Consider the following 21,320-nt stretch of genomic DNA (forward strand, 5'->3'; position numbering starts at 1 on the left):
AAAGGAATCCAATATACCACAAGCAACAGTAAGCAACGATGCAGAACTCTCACTTCAGAAGAAGCATCTTCAAGAAGTCTGAAAGTAAGTTTATGCTGATTTACAAGGGGAATCTTAATAATTAAACAGACTACAACATGACAGTAGCAGAATATTCTCAGCAGATGCAGATCTGGAGAAGCATGGGTAAAAAAGAAAGGTTATTGGTGAGAGAATGCTCTCATCTACTTATTTACCCTTTAAGAAAAAAAAAGGTGGGGTGGGGGGTGCTCCTAGTACAGAGCTTGTCCCATGTTAGACACCAAGAAAAAAGTTAACTGCAACCAACAAATGGCTGACATTTTGACAGAACCAGGACGGCTTTGCAAGGAATGGAAGGCAAGGAATGTGTTCTTTCAGAGAAGGTGCAAATCTATTTAGCATGAGATAGAGGAATCCCCTTTTTGCCACCTCAACACAGATCTTCAAACCAAGCATTATCATCAAGTGGTCTCTGTAAAAGGACAAGAGAGCATGTCTTTTAATGTGCTCATGACAGACAGTTATTGTCAAGTGAAATTCTATCAAGAAGTGTGAAAAGAATGAGAAGTAGTGATTAGAACACAGCATGGAAGTAAGGAATCCTAAATTCTATTTCCAGTTGTCACAGACTTGTCATGAGACCTTGAGTTTGTCATTTTATTTCTCTGGGCCTGTTTCTGGTTCTGCAAAGAGCAGATAATAGTAATTACCTACCTCCAGGGGGTAAGGAAAGGCTTAATTAACTCATGTTTATGAAGTATTCTGTACTAAGATCTATTAGCACAGTAGTATTCTACCAATTATTAGTTGAATATTTTTCCAGTTTTCCTGAATGCTTCTAAGTTCTCATACAGTGCACTGTCCCACAAATGCATTTTTCTCCCAGTCAAGTTTCAGTCCCATGACCAGAATTAGAGTCATCCCTGCTAATCAGGATTTCTCACTCTGAACACAAATCCAACAGTCAGAAGCACTAACGGAACAGACATCTCTCCAAAACAGAAGGCACTTATTTCAGCACAGCGTGTTTTCTTACACTATCTTTAACATTCTCTTACCTCAATACTGCTGATCAATTCTAGATATCTAAGGTCTCTTATTCTGGTAAATGCCTATTGAAAAGAAAAAGAATAAAAGGAATTTACTTGAAAAGCCAGGAAACCAACAAAATGTTGTTACACATAAATCAAGGTGTCTTTGTGCATGTAGGACAAACAGCAAGACGCCGATTTTTGTGTCTGTGCAGCACCTAACCTGGTGGGCTCTTACTACAACCAGGACCCCTCAGCCACTACAATAAATATGACAAGGGGACAGCTCAAAAGGCTGAGCACTGAAAACAAACGGTGAAGGTAGGGACTAGTAGTTGTATGCATGTCAGTCTCACAGGAAATGCAAAATACCTTTTAAAACATTACATGCTTTTATTCTGGCTATTTTACAGCATTTCTACTTTTCTGTTAGACATGGTACACACTAAAATTTAAGGAGACTATTGCAAGTATAACATATAAATGACTGTTTTGCTGAAACAATACACATATGCTTATGGTTTTTATACCATTCTTAAAATTCAGTATAGAAGCAGCCCAGGGAGAAGACAGCAAGAAGGCAAGACAGAAGTACTGGGAGACGGGGTAATATCTTTGGCGAATGGAGATAAATGCACAACCCAAAATCCCAAGTGGCAAAGTCACGTGCAAGTTACAGCAGCTTAGCACTTCTTCTTGACAGGCATCAAAAAATAGAAATTTAACTCTTTAGACTGCATGTTCAAGACGTGTAGCCAAACTAGTGCTTAAGAGGGCATAGAATATTCTGCTTACACCAGATCGGACTAGGAACTATGAGAGCCTTTAATGTCAAGAAGCTGCTTTTGTTCACATTAATCCGCTCTAATTCTAAGAGGGCACTACTTTAAAATTCCAAGGAGGCACTGAAAACTTCTTTTTAAGAGTATCTATTTGCATAAAACCATATATGAAACTGGAATTATTCTGATGCTTCCACCTCATGAAAAAAAGAGAAAAATAAAGCATTTAACATCCTAAAAAAAAAATTAAAAAAAAAAAAATCTGTTATTAAAAGATGCCTATCATTGCAGGCCATTCCCTGCATATTTTTAGAATGCTTTGTCTTTCATACAATATTTACGGCATTGAACTCAGTTTGCCCTCTCTTATTTGAAAAAAAGATGCTGAAGGAAAAATAGGGAAAGTATTTTATGCCAGAGAAAACTGTGTTCTTTGGTATATGCCCACCTACATAATACTCCCCAAAATGAGACATCCCTGATAGAAGGTGACTAAAATGATGACATGCCATCATCACCATCCTCAAAGAAAACTAACGTGTAAGTAAAAAACAATGAAATCTACACATTTAAACTGAGGTTCTGAAACACTTGGGGTGGAGGACACAAAGAATAGATTTATAGGCTGGGGGGGAGGCTTAGCTGAGAAATTCTTTGCTGCCACCTGGTGGCGAGCAGCACCACTGAACAACTTCTCAGTTTTATTTCTCAAACTCATCAGCTCATTTTCCAGCAGATGTAAGAAGCCTTTCTTTATATTTAGCACTTATTTAGAATATGGCATTTATCTAGAAGAAAAAAATGGATCCCTGTTTAAAATCTCATCTCCAGATCTTGTATATAACACAGACCAGGCCTAGGACAAGTAAGGTAGTAACAGAAACACCACTTCATGTTCCAGCAATTAAGAAGAAACAATGACAGCAAAATAAATAAATAAATAAATAAATAAATAAATAAATCTGCTAATCAAGCGAATAACTACTTTACCTTTTTAGCTGTTTCAAACTCCAGTCCTTCTAAGGCTTCCATGGCCAGTTCTTTCCAGTCAGCATCAGTCACTCCTAAACATGCAATTTGATATGCTTCTTTAAACATTTTCCGTTCCAGATATTGATACATGGGCGCAGACTAAGGATTTCCATTGGAAAAATGTGCATTAGAAAGCATAATACTGAGGTACATTTGAGAAATTCTCTATACAGTCAGAAAAAAATTACATTCCAATCACAACTTTTATGAAATTCCACAGGGAATAAATGTATGTTTTTGTACAATGTGTAGAATAACATTCTGGGGGAATTATCAGTGTATCTTCAGACCAGCTTGGTTAATTATATTCCAAACACATCCACCTTGAAGTCTTCACTTCCCAGCACATTAGGAAGTAGTTAATGAATTCTTCTGATTCCTCTGAGCATTGTACATGCTAGATATTATGTATGAAGGTTTTTTGTTGTTCTGTTTGTTTTTAAAGAAAATACTATGAAGACAGAGCAAAGGAGGGAGTAGTTTGTTCTCAAAGGCTCCAAGCATGGCAGGTTACCTAACAGAGCAGGACGAAGCATCCCTAGAAATATTCAAACCCAACAGCAAGGGGCATCGTGAGGAAGTAACTCCACTCTGCCAACCTGATGACAAAGCTGTTTTACCAAGACTGAAACTATTAAGCCCAGAAGATGCTGACCTCTCCTAAGGACCTGCCCTAAAAGCAAATTAAGGAGAAACGCTGTCAACTGCTGCAGGCTGATGCAAACAGAACAAGGCTCAGGGACCTGCAGCTGCAGCTCAAACCCTCTGAATGAGCACAGAGTGCTGCTGCTTCCTTAATTCTGGGTTTGCAAGTAAAGAAAGGATGCATATTGATCTCCATGTTACTTTTACCAATTTATCTCATAACTTTTTGATCCCCTCTCCCACCAAAGTACACTTTTGAATAACCTGCCTAAAGCATTCCAAAGACAGACTAAAAAGAAGCACACTAGGCTTGGTATATCTCACAGCTACCAACCGTACTGGACAATCCAGACTTCAATTAAGGGGTCTAATTACTTAATCAGCGTAACGTCTACAGAGTAGACAGGGATCTAACACAGGATATCCATTAGTTCAACAAAAGCACATAGCACATTTGCCTTCTTCGTTGACCTTGAATTTCAAATCTTGCGCAAAAATGTGGGTCAGAAGTGAGTCACAAACTGTTTTTTTTTTCCTTTTTTGTTTGTTTCTTAGACTGCTTTGTATTCTTCCATTGCTTCCCATAATATAGAAAATAGCATTTTGTGGATGGCAATTTATAAACTTGGCATATAAAGACTACGCGTGCATGATACAGTCAAACTAAAGCATGCAGCTTAAATATTACCTAAATACACTTAGATGATGCAGTATTTGTTGTACTCATAAGGAAAATAAAATGAAAACTTGAAGAAAGATACACAAACTACATTAAGAATACAGGAAGAGGTAACACCCGCACCATAAATTTAAAAGCAAAGATGACTATAAGTACATTTGCAATTAGAGAAGTAAAAAGAATCAACAGTAAAAAGGAAATTAGATTCATTATGATCAAATAAAAATAAAATAGATCATGCAATGTATCTTATATGGCAATAAAGAAGATTTGTAATTGCAATCACTACGGTAACAGAATACTGGTAAATTTCAGGAAAGCTTCTTCACTTCTTAAACACTGGTGTTTATGAAATGTAAAGCAACACTTAATGAGATAAAAGGATTACCTGCGGAACTTCTACAGCTGACATAGAAAAAACATGAAGACAGAAGATCTTGGAGCCGTTGTAACCCACAACAAAGCCTTGAAGTTTTTGTTGATGGACAGGGAAGTTGCTAGCTTTGATATTGAGGTAACCCCCTCCAGAAAAGCAAAGCATATCCTCACACTGTGTATTCCATGCCACACTGTTAGCGTTGGGTTCCTAATGAACAAAATAACTGATGAATACAACAGATACAGCCACATAATCTTTCCTAAGAAATATGCATCCTTCAGATAGAACATTTGATCTATTATAGCCTGGCATGTGCACACACACACACGCACATGTATTTATTATTTACATTTGCAATAATCTAAAGCCTCATATATTACTAAACAGATTTACAGAGCCATATTTTACATTTCAACAGCTATAATTGTCTTTTTTTGTTTTGCATTTGGTAATTATCTATGCTAGCAAACTGTAGAACATACTATTCCGCAATAATAAACTGTTTGCTAGCTACCACACTGAACTGATCATTTTTGTGCCTGTAACTCAAAGAAAGGTACAGACCTTGTCTTTGTAGCACTTCATACTTTCTATACAGTATTCTCTGAAAATACTTCAAATGAGTGAACACTCAAAGGGACTGTTAAGCTTTCAATAAAGAGAGAATTATTATTCCTGTTATAGTCTGGGAATACATAACAAACAAGTTTAGGCTTTGTGTTCACATTATGATAAAGCCAAAATTCTTGTTAACATTAATACTTGAAAAGGAACCAGGACAGAGCTCTGAATTAACCTGAAAGGGTCACTTGTTACAGTGTTCTTCATTCAGCTGTTGCTCACACATCTCCTGTCTTCTAATTCCTCATCTACCAACCCTAAAACAGTAGTTTTCACTGAGATATAGTTACGTTCTACAAACAGAAATTAATGGTTTAAATAACTTATTCAAACTTAAAACTTTTGTTATGTTCTGTGTTCTCAATCTCTTCCTGCCCCCTCCCCCCCCCCTTTTTTTTTTTAGGGATTGAGAACAAGACTAAGTTTTACCTGAAACAGCAACTCTTTGGTATGAATATCATACACTAGGCAGGTATCATTTTCATCAACCACTGCGAGCTTGTTTCGAGATGCACTCATATCCAGACAGCGCACAGCTGTGGATTGCTTCAACAGGACGATCGCAAAGACATTATCAACAAATATCTTCAGAATCTAGACATATTTGAAACCAAAGTCAGTCAAGTTTTTGTTCCTACAATTAGAAATCACCCTGAGTACAAACGCTAATGCTGTATAAAGCATGCAATCGCAATTTTTTTTTCCTCAGAGAAATTGTAAAATAAAATTTAAAAAAGGCTTCCAGTCTGAGGTATCTTGAAATTCAAGACTTGTTTCCAAACATACTCTAGCTTGCAAGCCCACACAAATAGGACATTTGCTAAGCATCCTGAAATTTTTAATCCTCCGCTTTAACAATTACATTAATATATGACTAAAGGAAAGTATAACATTGATACAGAAGACACTAAAGATCTCAAATTCCTTTTTACTTCTGTCCTTAACATCAGTATCTATGGGCTCCAGTTTGCAACTCTCAGAGGACACACACACGCACACCACCACCCCTCCAATGACAAACATTCTCTCAGTTCACCAAGACCTCTGTTTCTGTCAGTTGTTCTAGCAACATATGGGCTTAAAAGTCAAGCAAGTTTGCATAAATTTTGTAACCAGAGAAAATGAAAGAAAGAAGCAATCATTTTTAAACACAAGATGAGATTCAGTCAAATAAAATTTTAGGTTATGAGAAAACATGCTGCTCTTAAAGGTCTCCCCCAAAGAGCATTAAACAGGTTTTATTTTCAGTGAAAAGACACATACCAGATGTTATGGGTTACCTGACCATTCTTTAGACCAACTAAGAGGCCTTCTCTTCCTGGAGGTCCTCCAATTACTTTAATGTAACGAATAAGAGATTCCATCAGCCATTCCCGTTCTTTAACGCCACTAAATGAGAGGCACTGCAATCTTTTCTCCTAAAGACACAGTAATGTACACAATACTGCATAAAGAAAAAAACTTTGTGCCTCTGAGGTTTTGCATTTATACCTATACTGGGTGTGCCTATTTCACAAACAAAAAAATCAGAATGTCAGTCAATTTAACAATTTAAGGCTATGAACAAACAAACAAGCAAAAACAAACAAACAAAAAACCACCTGGTTTTGCAGCTCACTTTTGCCCAAAGGTTTCCCTACATTGGGTGCTACAGTTCTCTATGGCAACTGTTTTACTAAAGCAGAGCCACCTGCGGCATGCCACAGGCATAGCTTACGATGTGGGCGCTGTACATGGTAACAGCACTACACGTTGTATTGTCTAAGAGCGCAAACCCGTACAGTTCTTCCCCTTAAGATATCAAACTTTTCCTACCAGCTCTTTGGAAAGCTACCTTCAAGTCTGAATATACCCCAAAACTACTTTTAATTTTAAGGCACATACCTGGCATAAAATTATGTGATCTGAACATACAACCAGCAAGTTGCATTCAAATTTCTTTACTATTTTTTCCTTCACCCGATAATACATATCTGAAGAATCATCTGAGTATAGCTCATAAATCAAGATTTTCTCTGGCATCTGGATGGCTAATCTGTTTTTGTAGATTGCAATTTTCTTTACAAGCTCTCTGCCTTTTATTCTAACTAGAGGGAAAGAAAAACAAAGAAAACATAGTATAGGCTGACATGAAATAACAGACTAAGACAGAAAAAATCATTATAAAGATAAAATTTATTTTTTCTGAAGCACCTACATTTAACAGCAGATTGCTGCTAGGATATGTTTGTTTTTCTGCATCTATATAAATTGTTATGTGGATGGAAGGTCATCTTCCTCTACATTTTTTTTTTTCAACTGCACATTCCTGACCAGTATTTGATCCCTTCCCATAAAAAGCCAAATTAGCACAAAAATAAAAATCAGCACAAACTGTTGAGGTTGCAAGTAAAAAAAAAACAAAACCAAACACAATATAAATATATATATATACACCTATATACCTATATATATATATATAGGTATTTTTATCTCATTTGCACAGATTAAAATCTTATCTTAAAAGCTTCTGCCCCTCCCATCATCCTTTCAAATCCCCATATCTTTCATTAAGCTTGTCAGCACTAATCCTCCAGAACCCAAGTTTGCACTCTCATCCTGCAAAAAGGATCCTCAATTTTACTGTGGAAGTGCCAACAATCTGACTGGTAGATGAAGCATGTATTCCAAGTGTTCTGATGGATATTAAAAAAAAAAAAAAAAAAGTAACGAGATTGAAGCTTTGGCCTGGAAGTGTGAAATTACCTTTTTGTTCAGTGATGAGGTGTTGGACAATAACATCAGTCATGCTGTCTCTGTAAGCATAGCGATCTTTATAAAGTCCATGAACAGTGCTGAAAATCAACTGATAAAAGGATATTGTTCCATCCTGGCACCCTACTGCCTGAACACAAGGAGAAAATAATTTTAGTTAATTGGTACGTGTAGGTGAGAATTGGCAAAACTTCCAGTATTTATGAGCATTATGTTCCTTTTCCTGCATAATGTATAGACTGAAAGCAATTACAGGTTACTTGTACTAAAACAGTGTCAGAAACGCTGTTGACCTTTGTAATGCAAAGCAAGGACTGATGCTATCATAGACTTGATTTATGTTTTGGGTTGTTGTTTTTGTTTGTTTTCTTATTTTGGTGGTTTTAGTGTTTTTTGTTTGTTTGTTTTAAATCTGCTCTGCATCTCTTAACATTTGTGTATTAGCAGACTGCAGCATTTATGACTAACAGTTGCCCTGCTGGTATTTTCCACAAGGTATAAAGCTAGAAACTCTAAACAGAAACAGAACTCAAACATTTTCTTCCCATCATAGAACTAGATTTGGTCGACTTAGAAGTCATTATCATTTTTTCCCCTCCTCCTTCTCCTCCATTCCCAAACCCTCCTCTTTGTAAATCAAAATGCAGCAAATGCTTACCATCTGAAAGCAAGAATGACACTCATTTACTGCCATACTGCAGCCCACGTTTTACTTCTGCAGGATATTTTTAATTTCAGTGGTAGCTGAAATATTTTAGGAGCTCACTAAACAGTGTTTAGGTTCTGTTGTCTCACTAGGGACATACAGACTAGACAAATGAATTTGAAAATGTATGGTCTTGCCTTATGGCTCACTGTCTGTGGAAATATCAGTAAAATGTACCTACTCACCACATAGTTGGAGTCTGGTTTAGCTTTGCACGTCCACACCCAGCTACTTTGCTCTCCTATGGTTCCAAGACGCACACCATCCTTCGTGAAGAGTGAAACTTGTTTATCGGAACCTCCCAATAAAATATACTCTCCCTTAGTAAAATAGCTGACACAGCAAGGGTCAAAATTGAGCACTCTGTCCTTCCCAATCTAGGAGGGAAAATAAAAATACATAAGTAAAAAATATTAACAAAAGGATCGTTTCATATCTTCCCAAGGCAGCAATAACAGGTGAATAGAAACGCAAGCATCTTTTTCTTAGTGGCAACTGCTGTCACCAAGACCATTCTCCTCATCTCTCCAGCCACGCACAACTTTTCAATACTTTAGAAACATTGTCTATCTTAATATTCCAAAAGGCAGTTCTAAATTACATCCAAAAGTCACAAAAGCTGTAAAGGCACTAATACAAGAATTTTAAGACAGTAGCTGAGTTGTCACAAGAGACACAAGAGCTAGATAAAAATCTGGTTGGGGCGGGGGGGGTGAGGTGGTGGGGAATGACAGATTCATTACAGGCCTGGAGAGCAGAAAACATTTAATGCAGCTAATAAAGCCTTAATACAGAAGTACTTTGTATACAGTACACAAAGCAGAATCAGAAATACCATACCACCTTCCAAAAACATACCTGTTTGCCACTAAGTTGATAAAAGGAAAGCTTTTGACCCCAATCGGCTACAGCTAAAGTATCATTGCGTTCATCTCTAAGGACAACAAAAATGTTAATGGCAATTTTTATCGTAACTTAATTGTAAATTTCTTAGAGCAACAGAACCAAGTAATAGGATAGCAGAATATACTTCAAATTACTCAAAACAAACAAACAAAGCAGTAACAAAAACCTACAACCACCAAATGAAAGTACAGCAGAGAAATCTTACCATTTAAAGCTGAGGAAGACAGCTTAGAGACAAAGGAAAAATCAGTCTCCTTTACAGGAATAACTGAAAAGCTTGATTCTGCTATGTAAGTAGCAGGTACAGTGAAACTAGTGGTCCTTTTAAACAAACGAAGCACCTGGGCCCAGATTCTGACCTTAGCTACAGTAGTATAAAGTCACCATAATGTCAAAACCAATACAGCTAAGCAAAACAACTACAGCTACGAGAACGCAAGGCAGAAAAGGAAATTGTTCCTGCCAGACCAGCAGCATAGTGAGGAAAGGGTTCAGTACCAAATGTGTTAACTTTGGTACTCTGACACGATCTGTGCAGCTTGGAACAAAACGTTAGAGTCACCTTCTCTACAGTCTTGCTTAGGAAGAAGGGAGATGGAAATCTGAGCATTCTGCTGCAAATAATGCTTCTAACCCTCAGCTGAAAAAAAAAGAAAACAAAAAAGCTACTGAAAAGCTAACTGTTCGGTAAGCCTTCCCTTTGCTCGATGCGCAAGGTATGCATTTGTGAGAAAAAACAACCTGCTATCACACGCTTAAGAAGTATCTCACAATGAACACATGCTGGCAGAATAAATTAGTACTATACCAGCAACTCGTAATCCCGGATTTCCTAACTTTTGAATACCTGGTTTGGCAACCTGCATAAATACTCTTTGCCTTTGCTGTTTTTTGTAAATCACTCTACTGGGTAATACAGATGGATATATCTGTATGTATGTATGTGCCTTTGTAATTTCACTCACAAGCTGAAATCCACAGGGGTCTCTTCTTCCTGCTGGTCTTCTACCTGTGTCTCACTACACTGTCTATTGCCAGGCCTGGATTTCAATTCTGGTATCTCCTCTACATGGCTGTTATCTGACTCCTCTTGTTGATCTGCTCTGCTCCAAAATCTCTCCCACCTACTGCAATAGCAATTGTTTATTCACATATATGTCACAGCATTGCCTCTGAATTGAAGTGCAAACAGGTTCTCCCCTCCCTCCCCCAATCCAAACAACAAAGACAAAAGAAATGTTTATGATACCTAAGCAGAATTTGTTCCCAGTTTATCCATGTAATTAAACACTGGCAAAGACAAACCCCAATACATAATCACTAAAAAATAAAAGAAGTAACATATTTGCCATTAATGTGTTCCAGCAGGTTGAAAGTCAAGCCTTTCTGCCATCAGTCTATCTGCTATCAAGAATTAGCCGGTCAGCATGAAAAAACAGGAAGAATTAAATTATTTACCTGGATGGATTCCAACAAATTGACCATATTGGAGATGAAACGCCCCCTGTACGCTCTATTTTAACTTTCTCTTCACCATTTTTATTCCGTATGCTGACAATGCCATTGAACATCCCCAAAGCAAGGTACTGGCCATCATTTGTCCAGCTGATAAAACATACACATACAGAAGAGCAAACTACTAAAAACAAGCATCAGGAAGGTAAAATGGTACAGCATACTCAAATAGGGACAATAGATTGAAATATATTTCTAAAAGGGAGTTCTGGGATATAGCCAGTAATCCTTGTAATTTGTTTATGCACCTAAATCCCCATTTATGGCACCAGCACGCAGTTCACAGCAAGAACATTTTATTACACACACAAATAAAGCAGAAAAAAATAAAGATATCATCTGCTTGCCATACTTCTATGGTGCTAATTAACACATACATTTTTGAGAATGAGATCGTTGACAGTAGACCAGACTTTTAAAAGCTACATTTAGAACACGGAAACTGCATGGTGCTGGGTTAGAGGAGACCTGCTTCTGTGCTTGTCTCTACTGTAGTAAGCTGGATGACTTTACACAAATTAGTACAGCCTTGCTTCAGGTTCCCCACGAAAGTAGTATCACCTTCTGCAAATACCAACAACATGGAAGACGAACAGCTCTGCAAAAAAGTGTGTAATTATCTTTCCTCCAACTTCCTTGTGCTGTTACTGCACAAGTTGGCTAAACAGATGGAGAGAGAAATTAAGACATCAGCTCAAAACCAGAGCACCTCCCTGGTACTTTCTGACAGGGTTTGTTTTAACAGTACCAAATAAACCTCCCAGACCATTTACTATTTAAAGTAAAACAAACAAACAAAAAAAGCAGCTCTCTGAGAAGACAACACAAGAAAGAACAAATCATCTTTGATGAGTATTAGTCTTATTTCTACTGGAGCATTCTACATACCATTAAAATATTTTAATAATGAAAATGGCAGAGCAGCATAAAATACGCAATGCTACTACTCAGCAAGCTGGGAGAGCCCCTCTCATACTGGGTGCTCTGTCTTGACAAACATTGAACTACTTTGCTTGAACTTTTTTCCTTTAAACCTGCAGATTATTTGAACCATTTGTACTGAAACTAATGTAAATGATACAGGTAATTATTAAAACTTACCTACAGCAAGTAATCTTACTGCTAGCTTTATGTTTAGAGACTGACTTCTGTTCAGGAGACCACAAACCTTGATAAAAACAAACAAGAAGCCAAAGTAAATTGTAAGTAAGCTTTTACCAGTCTTCAGATTAGAAAATAATATTGTCAGAAAATTCAGTTTGGACTTCAAAGTCATCAAAGTCTCAATCACTATTAGAAGGACATTTAAATACACATTATATAATCAGTAAAGGGGGGAAATACCTAACAGAGGAAGAGTTTCTCTGGAAAAATCACAGTAAAAGTACATTTTATTCTAGGACACGTCACTACATAGTCCTCTCCAACTGATTTTAAATGATATAATTAAGAATCTAATGTTACTTAACTTTAGCTAACGTATCTCTCCTGGACAGAAAGAGCCATACATATCTGTGGTTAGCTTAGCTATACAGCTTTTATGGAATTCAGTGACTTAATGGAAAAGTGAGGAGAAGACATACCAAAATCACTGGAAGAGCAGGATGCCAACTGATGAGTAAGAGGATTGTATGAAACGCACTGTATAGAGTCATTATGCCTAGAATGAAGTTACAATCGCATTTCAGTAAGTCACTCTTAAGTGCCTTTTTCTGACTTTCAGCGAGATAGCAGCAAGGCTCACCAGATGGCAGAAATAACTTGATCAGCTTGTATTACATCAAATTAATCTGCAATTACTGTAAACAAAATCCATAATAAAACCTGAAAAAATCGTCTCTGCATGGCACGATTCACTGCGTTTCATCGAGATCAGCTAAAAACGTATGTAGGTGGTGGTTTGTGAGATGTGATTAAAGGTTATATCCAAACCCTAAGCATGCTTGGGTATGCTCCGAACTAGTGCAGTAGCTCGTGTATAATAACTAGTAATAATTGTACACACACATTCAGAAACAGAATTTGAAGATGTAGCTTAAAAGAGATGACATATTAAATATAGCAAGAGAAATATGGGAGTACACTGAGAAAAAAAGTACCAAACCTTACCTTCAGTTTGGTCTTTGCCCTAGTTCTATATTAAGTTGGTTTATTACACAGATCAGTTATATTCCGTTTCATTTCATCTCAACCTACAAAGTGTCCCTAGTTCTTTGCCAGCTCTCTAAATTGAGAGATTAATCTAAGCCTTCCCGCCCTCTGTAATGCCTTTAATTGCTTTCCTACCTCATTCAGGTACTTTGACTATTCTTTTCCTCTTCTCTCTCCCATTAGCCACTGGCATTTTCTCTGACCTTAGTTAACCTTCTTCCAACTCTCTCATCACTTACTCTTTGACAGCAGGGTGCATAATCAGAGGCTGTATTTGAGGTGCACAGAATTAAAAGGCATCACTTACGTGTATTTCAGAATTCCTTCCAACTTTGAAGTCCAAATTATCACACTTTTATCAGCTGAGCCAGACGCAAAACGTTTGCCTAGGAATTAAATATAATTTAAATCGCATACATGAGAATCCTTTGCACTCCAAGTATTTAACCAAATAGAGAGCAAGATGTTCTTGAACTGGACAAGGCTCAAATAATAACGGGCCTAACACTGTAAGTGTCTTGATGCGGCTGCACTTCTCTACTTGAAATTCCAGTGGCTTTATTTTGATACTCCTTCGGAGACTGCCTCATTAAAGCCCAGTCATGCAAGCAAGAAGATGGCCTTTCCAATGCTGCCAGTCACGTGTTGAAGATTTGTTACCAGTGTCAAGAGAAATGTGACATATTTTCAAAGGCACTGGCTCTAACTTAAATATTAGTATTTGAGAGTAAGTCCTTCGAATCCACACGCAGTACTTCCTCACGGAATGAGCACCAGAAGCAATGAACAAACTAGAAGCGTAAGGTGACCTGTACTGAGCACGCTAACATACGAAGGATCAGAAGGTTGGGAAGCTTTGGGAGAGGAACTGCTGGAACAAAAATTCAAGGCAAGTGGAGTACTAGAAAGAGGGATCTCTAGGGTAAGCCTTCTCCTGACATTACCTCAGGACGTGTCATGGGAGGGGAGGTGGGGACTACAGCTCCTGGATTAACAGGTAGCCTTACATGTAAAAAAAGATTCGTTCCTTCTGCACGTAGCATTTGTGAGGCATTTCGAACTCCCGATTAAAAACAAAGAAACAAAAGGAAACACCACATGCACACATGTTCAAAGCGCTGTTACTGGAACAACCCTGAATTCGTTACCAATTTGCGGTAAGAAATGGGAGATAATATGCACTTTACAAAACGAACTAATTCTATCCTAAAAAAAGGGGTATTTACCATCTTTAGCATAAGCCACACAGTATACTGTGTCCTTATGACCTTTCAAAGGTTGAATTAAGGTTCCATCAGAAGTATCATATACCTGTATAAACAACAGGAAAAAAACAGTTACCTTCCAAATGAGGACTATGGCACTAAATTACCTAAGATCAACAAAATTGTATCTGTTTTTGGTTTTGTTTTTTTTTTTTGCATGCAATACAATCCACACAAAACAAGGCATTTTAAAGTGGAAAAGCAGTTTTTCTTAATGTAATGTTTCTCTTCCAACATTTTGAAAGAAAGAACACTAAACATTAGAAAAACACACGCACAAATGAAATTTCCAAACAAGTCGTTTGTCCTGTTCACCTTACTTCATCCCTTTCCTTCCTCACATTAGATATTTAAACACAGTAAGCTACTGGGAGGACCATCACTGACTGTAACGCTCTGTGAGTGCTGGGGACTAAGAGGCCTGCCTTCCTTCAGCTCCAGCCACCTCTGGGCAGCCGTGCAATCCATCCCGCCATCCCGGCCGTTCTCACACCCATCCCATCCGAAAGCTTTGGAGGGGACCGTGAGCAGCTCTCGCTGAGGGGCGAGCAGCAGGCACGCTGACCCAGGGAGCGTGATGGGAGCCCTACTTGAGGCCGCTCTCAAGGCACGGACATGAATTTGCGTTTCAGAGATTTTCGTGTGGGAGCAGAGCCTGCACGCCGCGCCGCCCGGGTGGAGGTCAGCGGGTCGGCAGCTGCTTCGTGAGGCGCGAGCACAAGACGCCAGCAACACGAGTCCGTTACTCTGCGAAACCGGGCCTGCAGCTGGGCAAGACACGGTAAGGAGCCTCAGAGCGCTTTGCAGCGAGCCCCATCAATTCACGCGCAGACCCCAGGCTGCAGCACCAGGGATCAGGGGACGCGGGGGGCGGGGTTCCTCGGGTACCGTGCGGGGAATCGCAGGCGCTGCCCTACCAGGAGCCTGTTCCCAGCAGCGATTATCAGCTGAGTGCCGTCGGGCTTGAAGGCCAGGTCATAAATGCTGCGGGAGAGACAAACACAGCGGGGTCAGCGCCGCGCGGCGACAACGGGCCCGGAGCCACGGCACGGCCCGGCACGGCCCGGCACGGTGCCGGCGGCTCGGCTCGGCTCGGCTCGGTGCTGCCCGGGCCGTGGCCGTGTCCGCGGGGCCGCTCACCAGTGCTCCGCCTGGTCGCGCCAGGTCAGCGCGGCCCGCATGGCCGGGACGGAACGGGCCGGGCCGGGATGGATCGGGTCGGGCCGGGCCGTGCCGCCGCCCGGTGCCCTGGCAACGCGCAGGCGCAGCGAGGCCCGGCGGCAGGGGGCAGCCGCCGGCAGGGGGCGCCCGGCGGCCGGGCCGCAGCGCGCAGGCGCGGCGAGGGCGGGGCCGCGGCGGGAGGGGGGCGTGGCCGCGGGGTCACGTGACCGTGCTGCCGAGGGCGCTCTCCGCCGCCGCGCGAGGGCGGGGCCTGCATGGCGACGGGCGGCGGCGTGACGTCACAGCGCGCGGCGCGCGGGACGGCCGCGAGCGGCGCGCGCGCGGGAGTTGGGCGGCGCGGGGCGGGCGGCGGGGCCGGTGTCGGGGTCTCGCTGCGCGCCGCCCCCGGGCCGGGCACGCGCCGAGGCGCGCCCGCGGCTGTCCCGGGAGCGGCGGGGAGCGGCCGCGGGGCGCGCGGCGATGAGGCCGGCGGCGAGCCCCGGGGGGGCGCAGCGGGGCCGGGCGGAGGCGGGCGGAAGAGGAGCCGGGCCCGCAGCCGCGATGGAGCGGGGAGCCCCGCACGGGCCGCGGGGACGCGGAGCCTGAGGGCCCGGGGACGGCCGGGCACGGAGCGCGGCCACGGCGGGGCGCCCTCTGCGGAGCCCCACGCGGGGAGCCGCCCCGCAGCGCCGCCAGGTACGGGCGCGGCCCTACCCGGCCCGCCGGGGGTCTCCGGGGCTGTACGGAGCTGCCCGGTGTGGCACCGAGCCCCTCAGCACCTGCACCCGGCCCGCCTCTGTCCCTGCCCCTCCCCGCGCACTGAGCGCAGCCGGACCCGCTGCCGGTGCTCCCCTTACCCCCTGCGCCCACTCCTTGGTGCCCCTGCCCCGCTGCCCGGTTTGCTCCGTGGAAGCGGCAGCTCACAGCCGGGTCGGTGCCGCAGGGTGCAGGCAGTGCTTAATTCTTAGCTCTGGTTTGAGCCTGGCTTCCCAGGCCGCGGCAGGGCGGTGTTTATCGCCGCAAGGCTTTTCTCACACCTGCAGCACGCTGATCCTGTGTACAGCTGCCTGAAACCCTCATGTTCCCATCACAACTGAAAGGAAATGCTTTGTGAGGCATGATAGCGAAAGAGGTGCTTTTCTTTTCCCATGGTAATGCTAAGGCATTATTTCTTTCCAGAAGAGCCTACCCCACGAACACAGGTGGAGAGGAGGAAAACAAGTCCGTATTTCTCAAGTAAATACAGTAAGGAAGGTACGGTGCTCCTCAGGGAAACAGACCCTGCTCTGGGGGGAGGAACAGGCTGGCTCAGGACGCAGTGGTGTGTCAGGAAATGTTCCCAGTTTCAGGCTGGCCACGTGCAGCAGCAGCAGGGCTCTGGCTCTGCCTCCTGCCCTGCTGGGCTGTAATCGCAGCCGTCCCGCTGGGACCCGATGGCTGCGGGGTGTCAGCGTGAGTGGGCTCAGGGGCAGTTCTCATCCCACTGGGGTGCTCTGCCTGTCACGGAGGAGCCCTGCGGCCATGTGCTTACACGAGTGTGAGGAGAACCGTGGAGGGACAGCCGGGATAGAGGGAGGGCCTCTTCCAAGGGAGCGTACACAGCACGGCACGCGGGGCCGTGTAGGCAGCCCCGGTGCTGTGCCAGCGCTGCAGTGCGCGTGTTCCCGCACCGTTCTGCAAAAGGGAGCGTGAGAGTCACCCCTGCTGCACCCACACGCGCTGCCCCGCTGTGCTGAACCTGCTTCACTAGCGCATTTTTTTAATTATTTTCCTTTCAGTAGGTAATTGCATCCTTTACTGCCCAACACATTTTCTTCTGTTGCCTTTGTGCGCAGCTCCAAGCCCGCCTCGAAGGAAGGCGTTCAGAAAATGGACTCCTCCGCGTTCTCCTTTTAACTTGGTCCAAGAAACGCTTTTCCACGATCCGTGGAAGCTGCTCATTGCAACCATATTTCTCAATAAGACGTCAGGTAAATGGAGTAAAATGGTTTCGTGTTGTAGAAGTGTTGGGTGGTGTTATCATAGGATCGGGACAGCTGCCAATTTTTTGCGGCATTAATGAAAGAATAAATATATATTAGCTTGTGATGAGGTTAAAAGCAATCTTTAATATGTGTCCGCTGCCTCGGCAGAAGCTCACTTCAAGAAATGAACCTAGATAATCAAAGGAGACAATTTCTGTGGCTAGGTAAAATGGCGATTCCTGTGCTCTGGGAGTTCCTTGAGAAGTACCCTTCTCCCGAAGTAGCCAGAACCGCGGACTGGAAGGAGATGGCGGAGCTGTTGAAACCTCTCGGCCTCTACGCACTCAGAGCGAAAACCATAATCAAATTTTCAGGTATATTCCTAGACAAGTCTGTGGAATGGTGAAAATCAGACTAGCAAGAAAAGCAGCGTTATTCTCAAACTGCCTTGTGATGTTTCTCCTTGGTGAGTGTGGGTGGTGCTTTATCTCAGGCAGCCTTGGGGTGTTTTGGTTTTATGTGCAGAGCTGTAATCGTATTGTCCTAACTGAGTGACTTGTGCTGCTAACCTAGCCATGGTTTTTATTTAAAATATTGCAGAATGGAGGTGGGGTAATAGCCCATTTTGTTTAGACCTGCTCTCTAGGATCTGTTTGCACGTGGTGAGCTGTGTGGCTGTGTTCTAGATGAGTACCTGACCAAGCAGTGGAAGTACCCCATTGAGCTGCACGGAATTGGAAAATATGGAAACGACTCCTACAGGATCTTCTGCGTCAACGAATGGAAAGAGGTGCGTGGTGCTGCTGTTCTGCTGGGGCTTGGGCTGAGGCGTGCTGCAGGTGGTGGGGGTCTGTCCTGTCTGTGGGACTTGTACCCATGTACTCACTTGGACTGAAAAATCAGAGCAATTTTTCTTCTGAAGAGAATTGGTTGAACTAACTAGGTGTACTTTTTTCAAGTCTGAGCCCTTAAGTCAAGGCTGATGTCACCTTGATTTTTTTTCTGTAATTCTCTGTTTTTACTGTTTTATTTCCGCAGGGTGGGGGTGAGGTGCAGCTCCCTGCTGCAGTGCAGGGTCGGGTTCTTACACTTAATGCCAGCAGGATGCTGCCACCCCTCTGGGGCGTCTTCACTGGGCTTTGCTGTGGGGATCCTGTTGTCACAGGGGGGTGGAGGGGAAGGAGCGTTCTGCTCTCTGTCACTGCCTTTCTGCAGTTCCTGCAGGCTGTCCCGGCCGGCCAGGCCGTGTGTGGGGCAGCAGGACCGGTTACAGGGAGGCCTGCTGCCGTCCCGGGGCCACCTCGTGCAGCAGGCAGAGCCACGGGGTGGGCGGGTGCGGGGCCGGGGGCCGGTTCGGGATCTGTCTCAGGCCGTGCGTGTGCCGCAGGTGCAGCCGCAGGACCAGAAGCTGAACGTGTACCACGCCTGGCTCTGGGAGAACCGCCAGCAGCTTGGCGTGGGCTGAGCGGGGCCCCCGCGGCCGGGCTGTGTTTGTGGAGCGCTGACCGAGCACCCCGTGGCGGTGAGGCGCCCGGCAGTGAACGTTTTAATAATAAATAATAATAAATAAATCAATAAATAAATAAATCAACCGATGCCCGCCGCTTTGACGCGCCCCGTGTCGCTGTTGTTGTTGTTGCCGCCCCCGGGGCCCTGCGGCCGCCAACCCGCGGCGGTTCCCTGAGCCGGAAGCGGAGTCGCGCTACGTCACTTCCGGCGTGCCGCACGCGGCGGAGCCGGCACGCGGCGGCGGGGGGGGGGGCGGGCTCCAGCTGCGGCCGCGCGCATGCGCCGCTAGGGGGCGCTCCCGGGGCAGGGCACTGGCAGCTTCACAACTGCGGGCAGGCGGCGGGGGGCGCGGGGCGGCACCGAGCCCCTCTCCCCGGGCGTCTCCCCCGGAGCGACCCCCCCGTTGGCCCCGCCCGGCGGCGGCGCTGAGCTTTGCGCGGCCCCGCGAGGGGGCGGTGCCCCAGCTGTGCGCGCGCGTGGCGGCGCCGCCCTGCCAGGACCTTCCCCCCCCGCCCCATAAGGCCCCGCGGCGGCGCCGCCTCCCTCTCTTGCCGGGCCCGGCCGCGGACGGCGGCAGCGCGCGCACGGTGAGGCCCGGCCGGGGCCATCCGCGCCCATCCCCCGCGGCCCGGATCCCACGGGCCCCCCGCCCGCCGCCAACGGGCCCGGGGCGCCCCGAGCGGGGCCGGGAGCGGGGCCGGCACCTCCCCGGCGGCACCGGGCGGCGGGGACGGGGCTCGGCCGTGAGGCGGCGGGGGACGGGGGGGGGTTGGGGGGTGCCCGGCGGTGCTGGCGGCGGGGGGAGGCCGGGAGGGGGCGGGGGCGCGGGGCCCTCCCCGGACCGCAGCTGGGGAGCTGCCCGTGCTCCGCCGGCCTCGGAAACGGGAGGCAGAGCGACCGCAGCGCCGCGCCCATTCCCCCGCGGGCCTCGCGGTGGCCGGCGGGGGAAGACGGCCCTGCCACAGCCAAACTCGGCCCGGACACGGCCCCACGCGGCCCGGACACGGCCACGCGGGCGGCGCCTCCGTGCTGAGGCCCTGCTCAGCTGCTTCCCTCTGCCCCTGCCCCAGGCACCATGCCGGCCCTCAGGCCTCTCGTGAAGCCCAAAATCGTCAAGAAGAGGACCAAGAAGTTCATCCGGCACCAGTCTGACCGCTATGTCAAGATCAAGGTAAAAGCTCGCTGCGGGTCTGTCTGTTGAATGGCTTCGGGGAAATCGGCTGGGGCTGCCCTCAGGGCTGGGGGATGGTTGGGGCCGGGTGTTGGTGCTGTGGGTCGTGCTGTAGGGTCGGTAGCTTTGGAGGCCAGTTTTGGCTAAAGTTGTTATTCCCATGTGGGTGCTTCCAGACTGATTTAGCTTTGTAACTGAGCATCATTTTTTTCCCTGTTCCTTCAGCGCAACTGGCGGAAACCAAGAGGTATCGATAACCGAGTTCGCAGGAGGTTCAAGGGTCAGATTCTGATGCCCAACATCGGTTATGGGAGCAACAAGAAGACGAAGCACATGCTGCCCACGGGATTCAGAAAGTTCCTGGTCCACAACGTCAAGGAGCTGGAAGTGCTCATGATGAGCAACAAGTAAGTCTGCGGTGCCACCCCGTAATGGTGCTGGGGGGAGGCAGAGGGGAGCACAGTCAGGAGGCAGTACAGGGGACACCTGGGAGGCTGCAGCTCCCAGAACACTGCGGCTGCCTCAGCTTCCTAAGGGCTGCCATGCACTGGTGGGAGGCGTACAGAAAGCTGCTTGGGGCTGGCATGTTCACGTAATGTGAAAGCACCACGTTAAAGTGGTGCTGACAGCATTGGCTTGGTAAAACAGCATCAGCTGTGGCTTTGCATCTGCTAGGACACAAACCTAAATGTTCTGCAGCCATCTCCTCATAGCACTGCTCCAAAGCAAAGTACCAAGTAACGCCGTTAAGATCTCAGTGACTCCACTTGCAAGGCTAACAGGCTGCTCCGCTTCCCGCAGGTCGTACTGCGCAGAGATAGCTCACAACGTGTCTTCGAAGAACCGCAAGGTGATTGTGGAGAGAGCTGCCCAGCTTGCCATCAAGATCACTAATCCAAACGCCAGACTGCGCAGCGAGGAGAACGAGTAAATGGCCTCCCACAGCTGGGATGTATTTAATAAAGTGTGAACACAAACTCTGCTGAATGTTTTCAATGCTGCAAGGGGAGGCTTTGGTTTGCCAGCTC

At 45.4% G+C, this 21,320-nt stretch overlaps 3 protein-coding genes across 5 annotated transcripts in view; 2 read left to right on the top strand and 1 right to left on the bottom strand.

The window, feature by feature from the left end:
- Positions 1 to 15,725, bottom strand: part of IFT122 (intraflagellar transport 122) — a 32,460-nt gene extending 16,735 nt beyond the window's left edge. Inside the window, exons 1-16 of one of the 2 annotated variants that reach the window (XM_082768067.1) lie at positions 15,628 to 15,725; positions 15,405 to 15,471; positions 14,449 to 14,533; positions 13,530 to 13,608; positions 12,655 to 12,731; positions 12,173 to 12,239; positions 11,015 to 11,161; positions 9,509 to 9,584; positions 8,836 to 9,027; positions 7,936 to 8,074; positions 7,075 to 7,277; positions 6,471 to 6,608; positions 5,620 to 5,784; positions 4,579 to 4,776; positions 2,825 to 2,965; positions 1,080 to 1,133 (exon numbers count right to left, since the gene is read on the bottom strand). In XM_082768067.1, coding sequence (XP_082624193.1) covers positions 1,080 to 1,133; positions 2,825 to 2,965; positions 4,579 to 4,776; positions 5,620 to 5,784; positions 6,471 to 6,608; positions 7,075 to 7,277; positions 7,936 to 8,074; positions 8,836 to 9,027; positions 9,509 to 9,584; positions 11,015 to 11,161; positions 12,173 to 12,239; positions 12,655 to 12,731; positions 13,530 to 13,608; positions 14,449 to 14,533; positions 15,405 to 15,471; positions 15,628 to 15,668 — 1,869 coding nt within the window. In that variant the 5' untranslated portion in view covers positions 15,669 to 15,725. Of the gene's footprint in view, positions 1 to 1,079; positions 1,134 to 2,824; positions 2,966 to 4,578; positions 4,777 to 5,619; positions 5,785 to 6,470; positions 6,609 to 7,074; positions 7,278 to 7,935; positions 8,075 to 8,835; positions 9,028 to 9,508; positions 9,585 to 11,014; positions 11,162 to 12,172; positions 12,240 to 12,654; positions 12,732 to 13,529; positions 13,609 to 14,448; positions 14,534 to 15,375; positions 15,472 to 15,627 lie in introns of those variants that run through there. The other variant, XM_082768068.1, reaches the window with a different exon arrangement.
- Positions 15,726 to 15,894: 169 nt separating this feature from the next.
- MBD4 (methyl-CpG binding domain 4, DNA glycosylase) lies at positions 15,895 to 19,217 on the top strand. Of its 2 annotated transcripts, none has more exons than XM_082768069.1 (6): positions 15,895 to 16,344; positions 16,828 to 16,902; positions 17,484 to 17,618; positions 17,837 to 17,986; positions 18,299 to 18,402; positions 19,000 to 19,217. In XM_082768069.1, exons 1-6 carry the CDS (start codon positions 15,924 to 15,926, stop codon positions 19,075 to 19,077), a joined length of 963 nt encoding a protein of 320 aa, XP_082624195.1. In that variant the 5' UTR covers positions 15,895 to 15,923; the 3' UTR covers positions 19,078 to 19,217. The 2 variants fall into 2 exon arrangements, with proteins under 2 accessions (XP_082624195.1, XP_082624196.1); XM_082768070.1 differs by having other exon boundaries at positions 16,831 to 16,902.
- A 365-nt stretch (positions 19,218 to 19,582) lies between these two features.
- On the top strand, positions 19,583 to 21,269 carry RPL32 (ribosomal protein L32). The gene is made up of 4 exons (XM_082767791.1): positions 19,583 to 19,708; positions 20,192 to 20,292; positions 20,518 to 20,699; positions 21,094 to 21,269. Exons 2-4 carry the CDS (start codon positions 20,197 to 20,199, stop codon positions 21,221 to 21,223), a joined length of 408 nt encoding a protein of 135 aa, XP_082623917.1. The 5' UTR covers positions 19,583 to 19,708; positions 20,192 to 20,196; the 3' UTR covers positions 21,224 to 21,269.
- Positions 21,270 to 21,320: the final 51 nt, after the last annotated feature.

This window comes from Aythya marila, assembly GCF_965140915.1.
Source record: "Aythya marila genome assembly, chromosome: 10".
Taxonomy (NCBI): Eukaryota; Metazoa; Chordata; class Aves; order Anseriformes; family Anatidae; genus Aythya; species Aythya marila.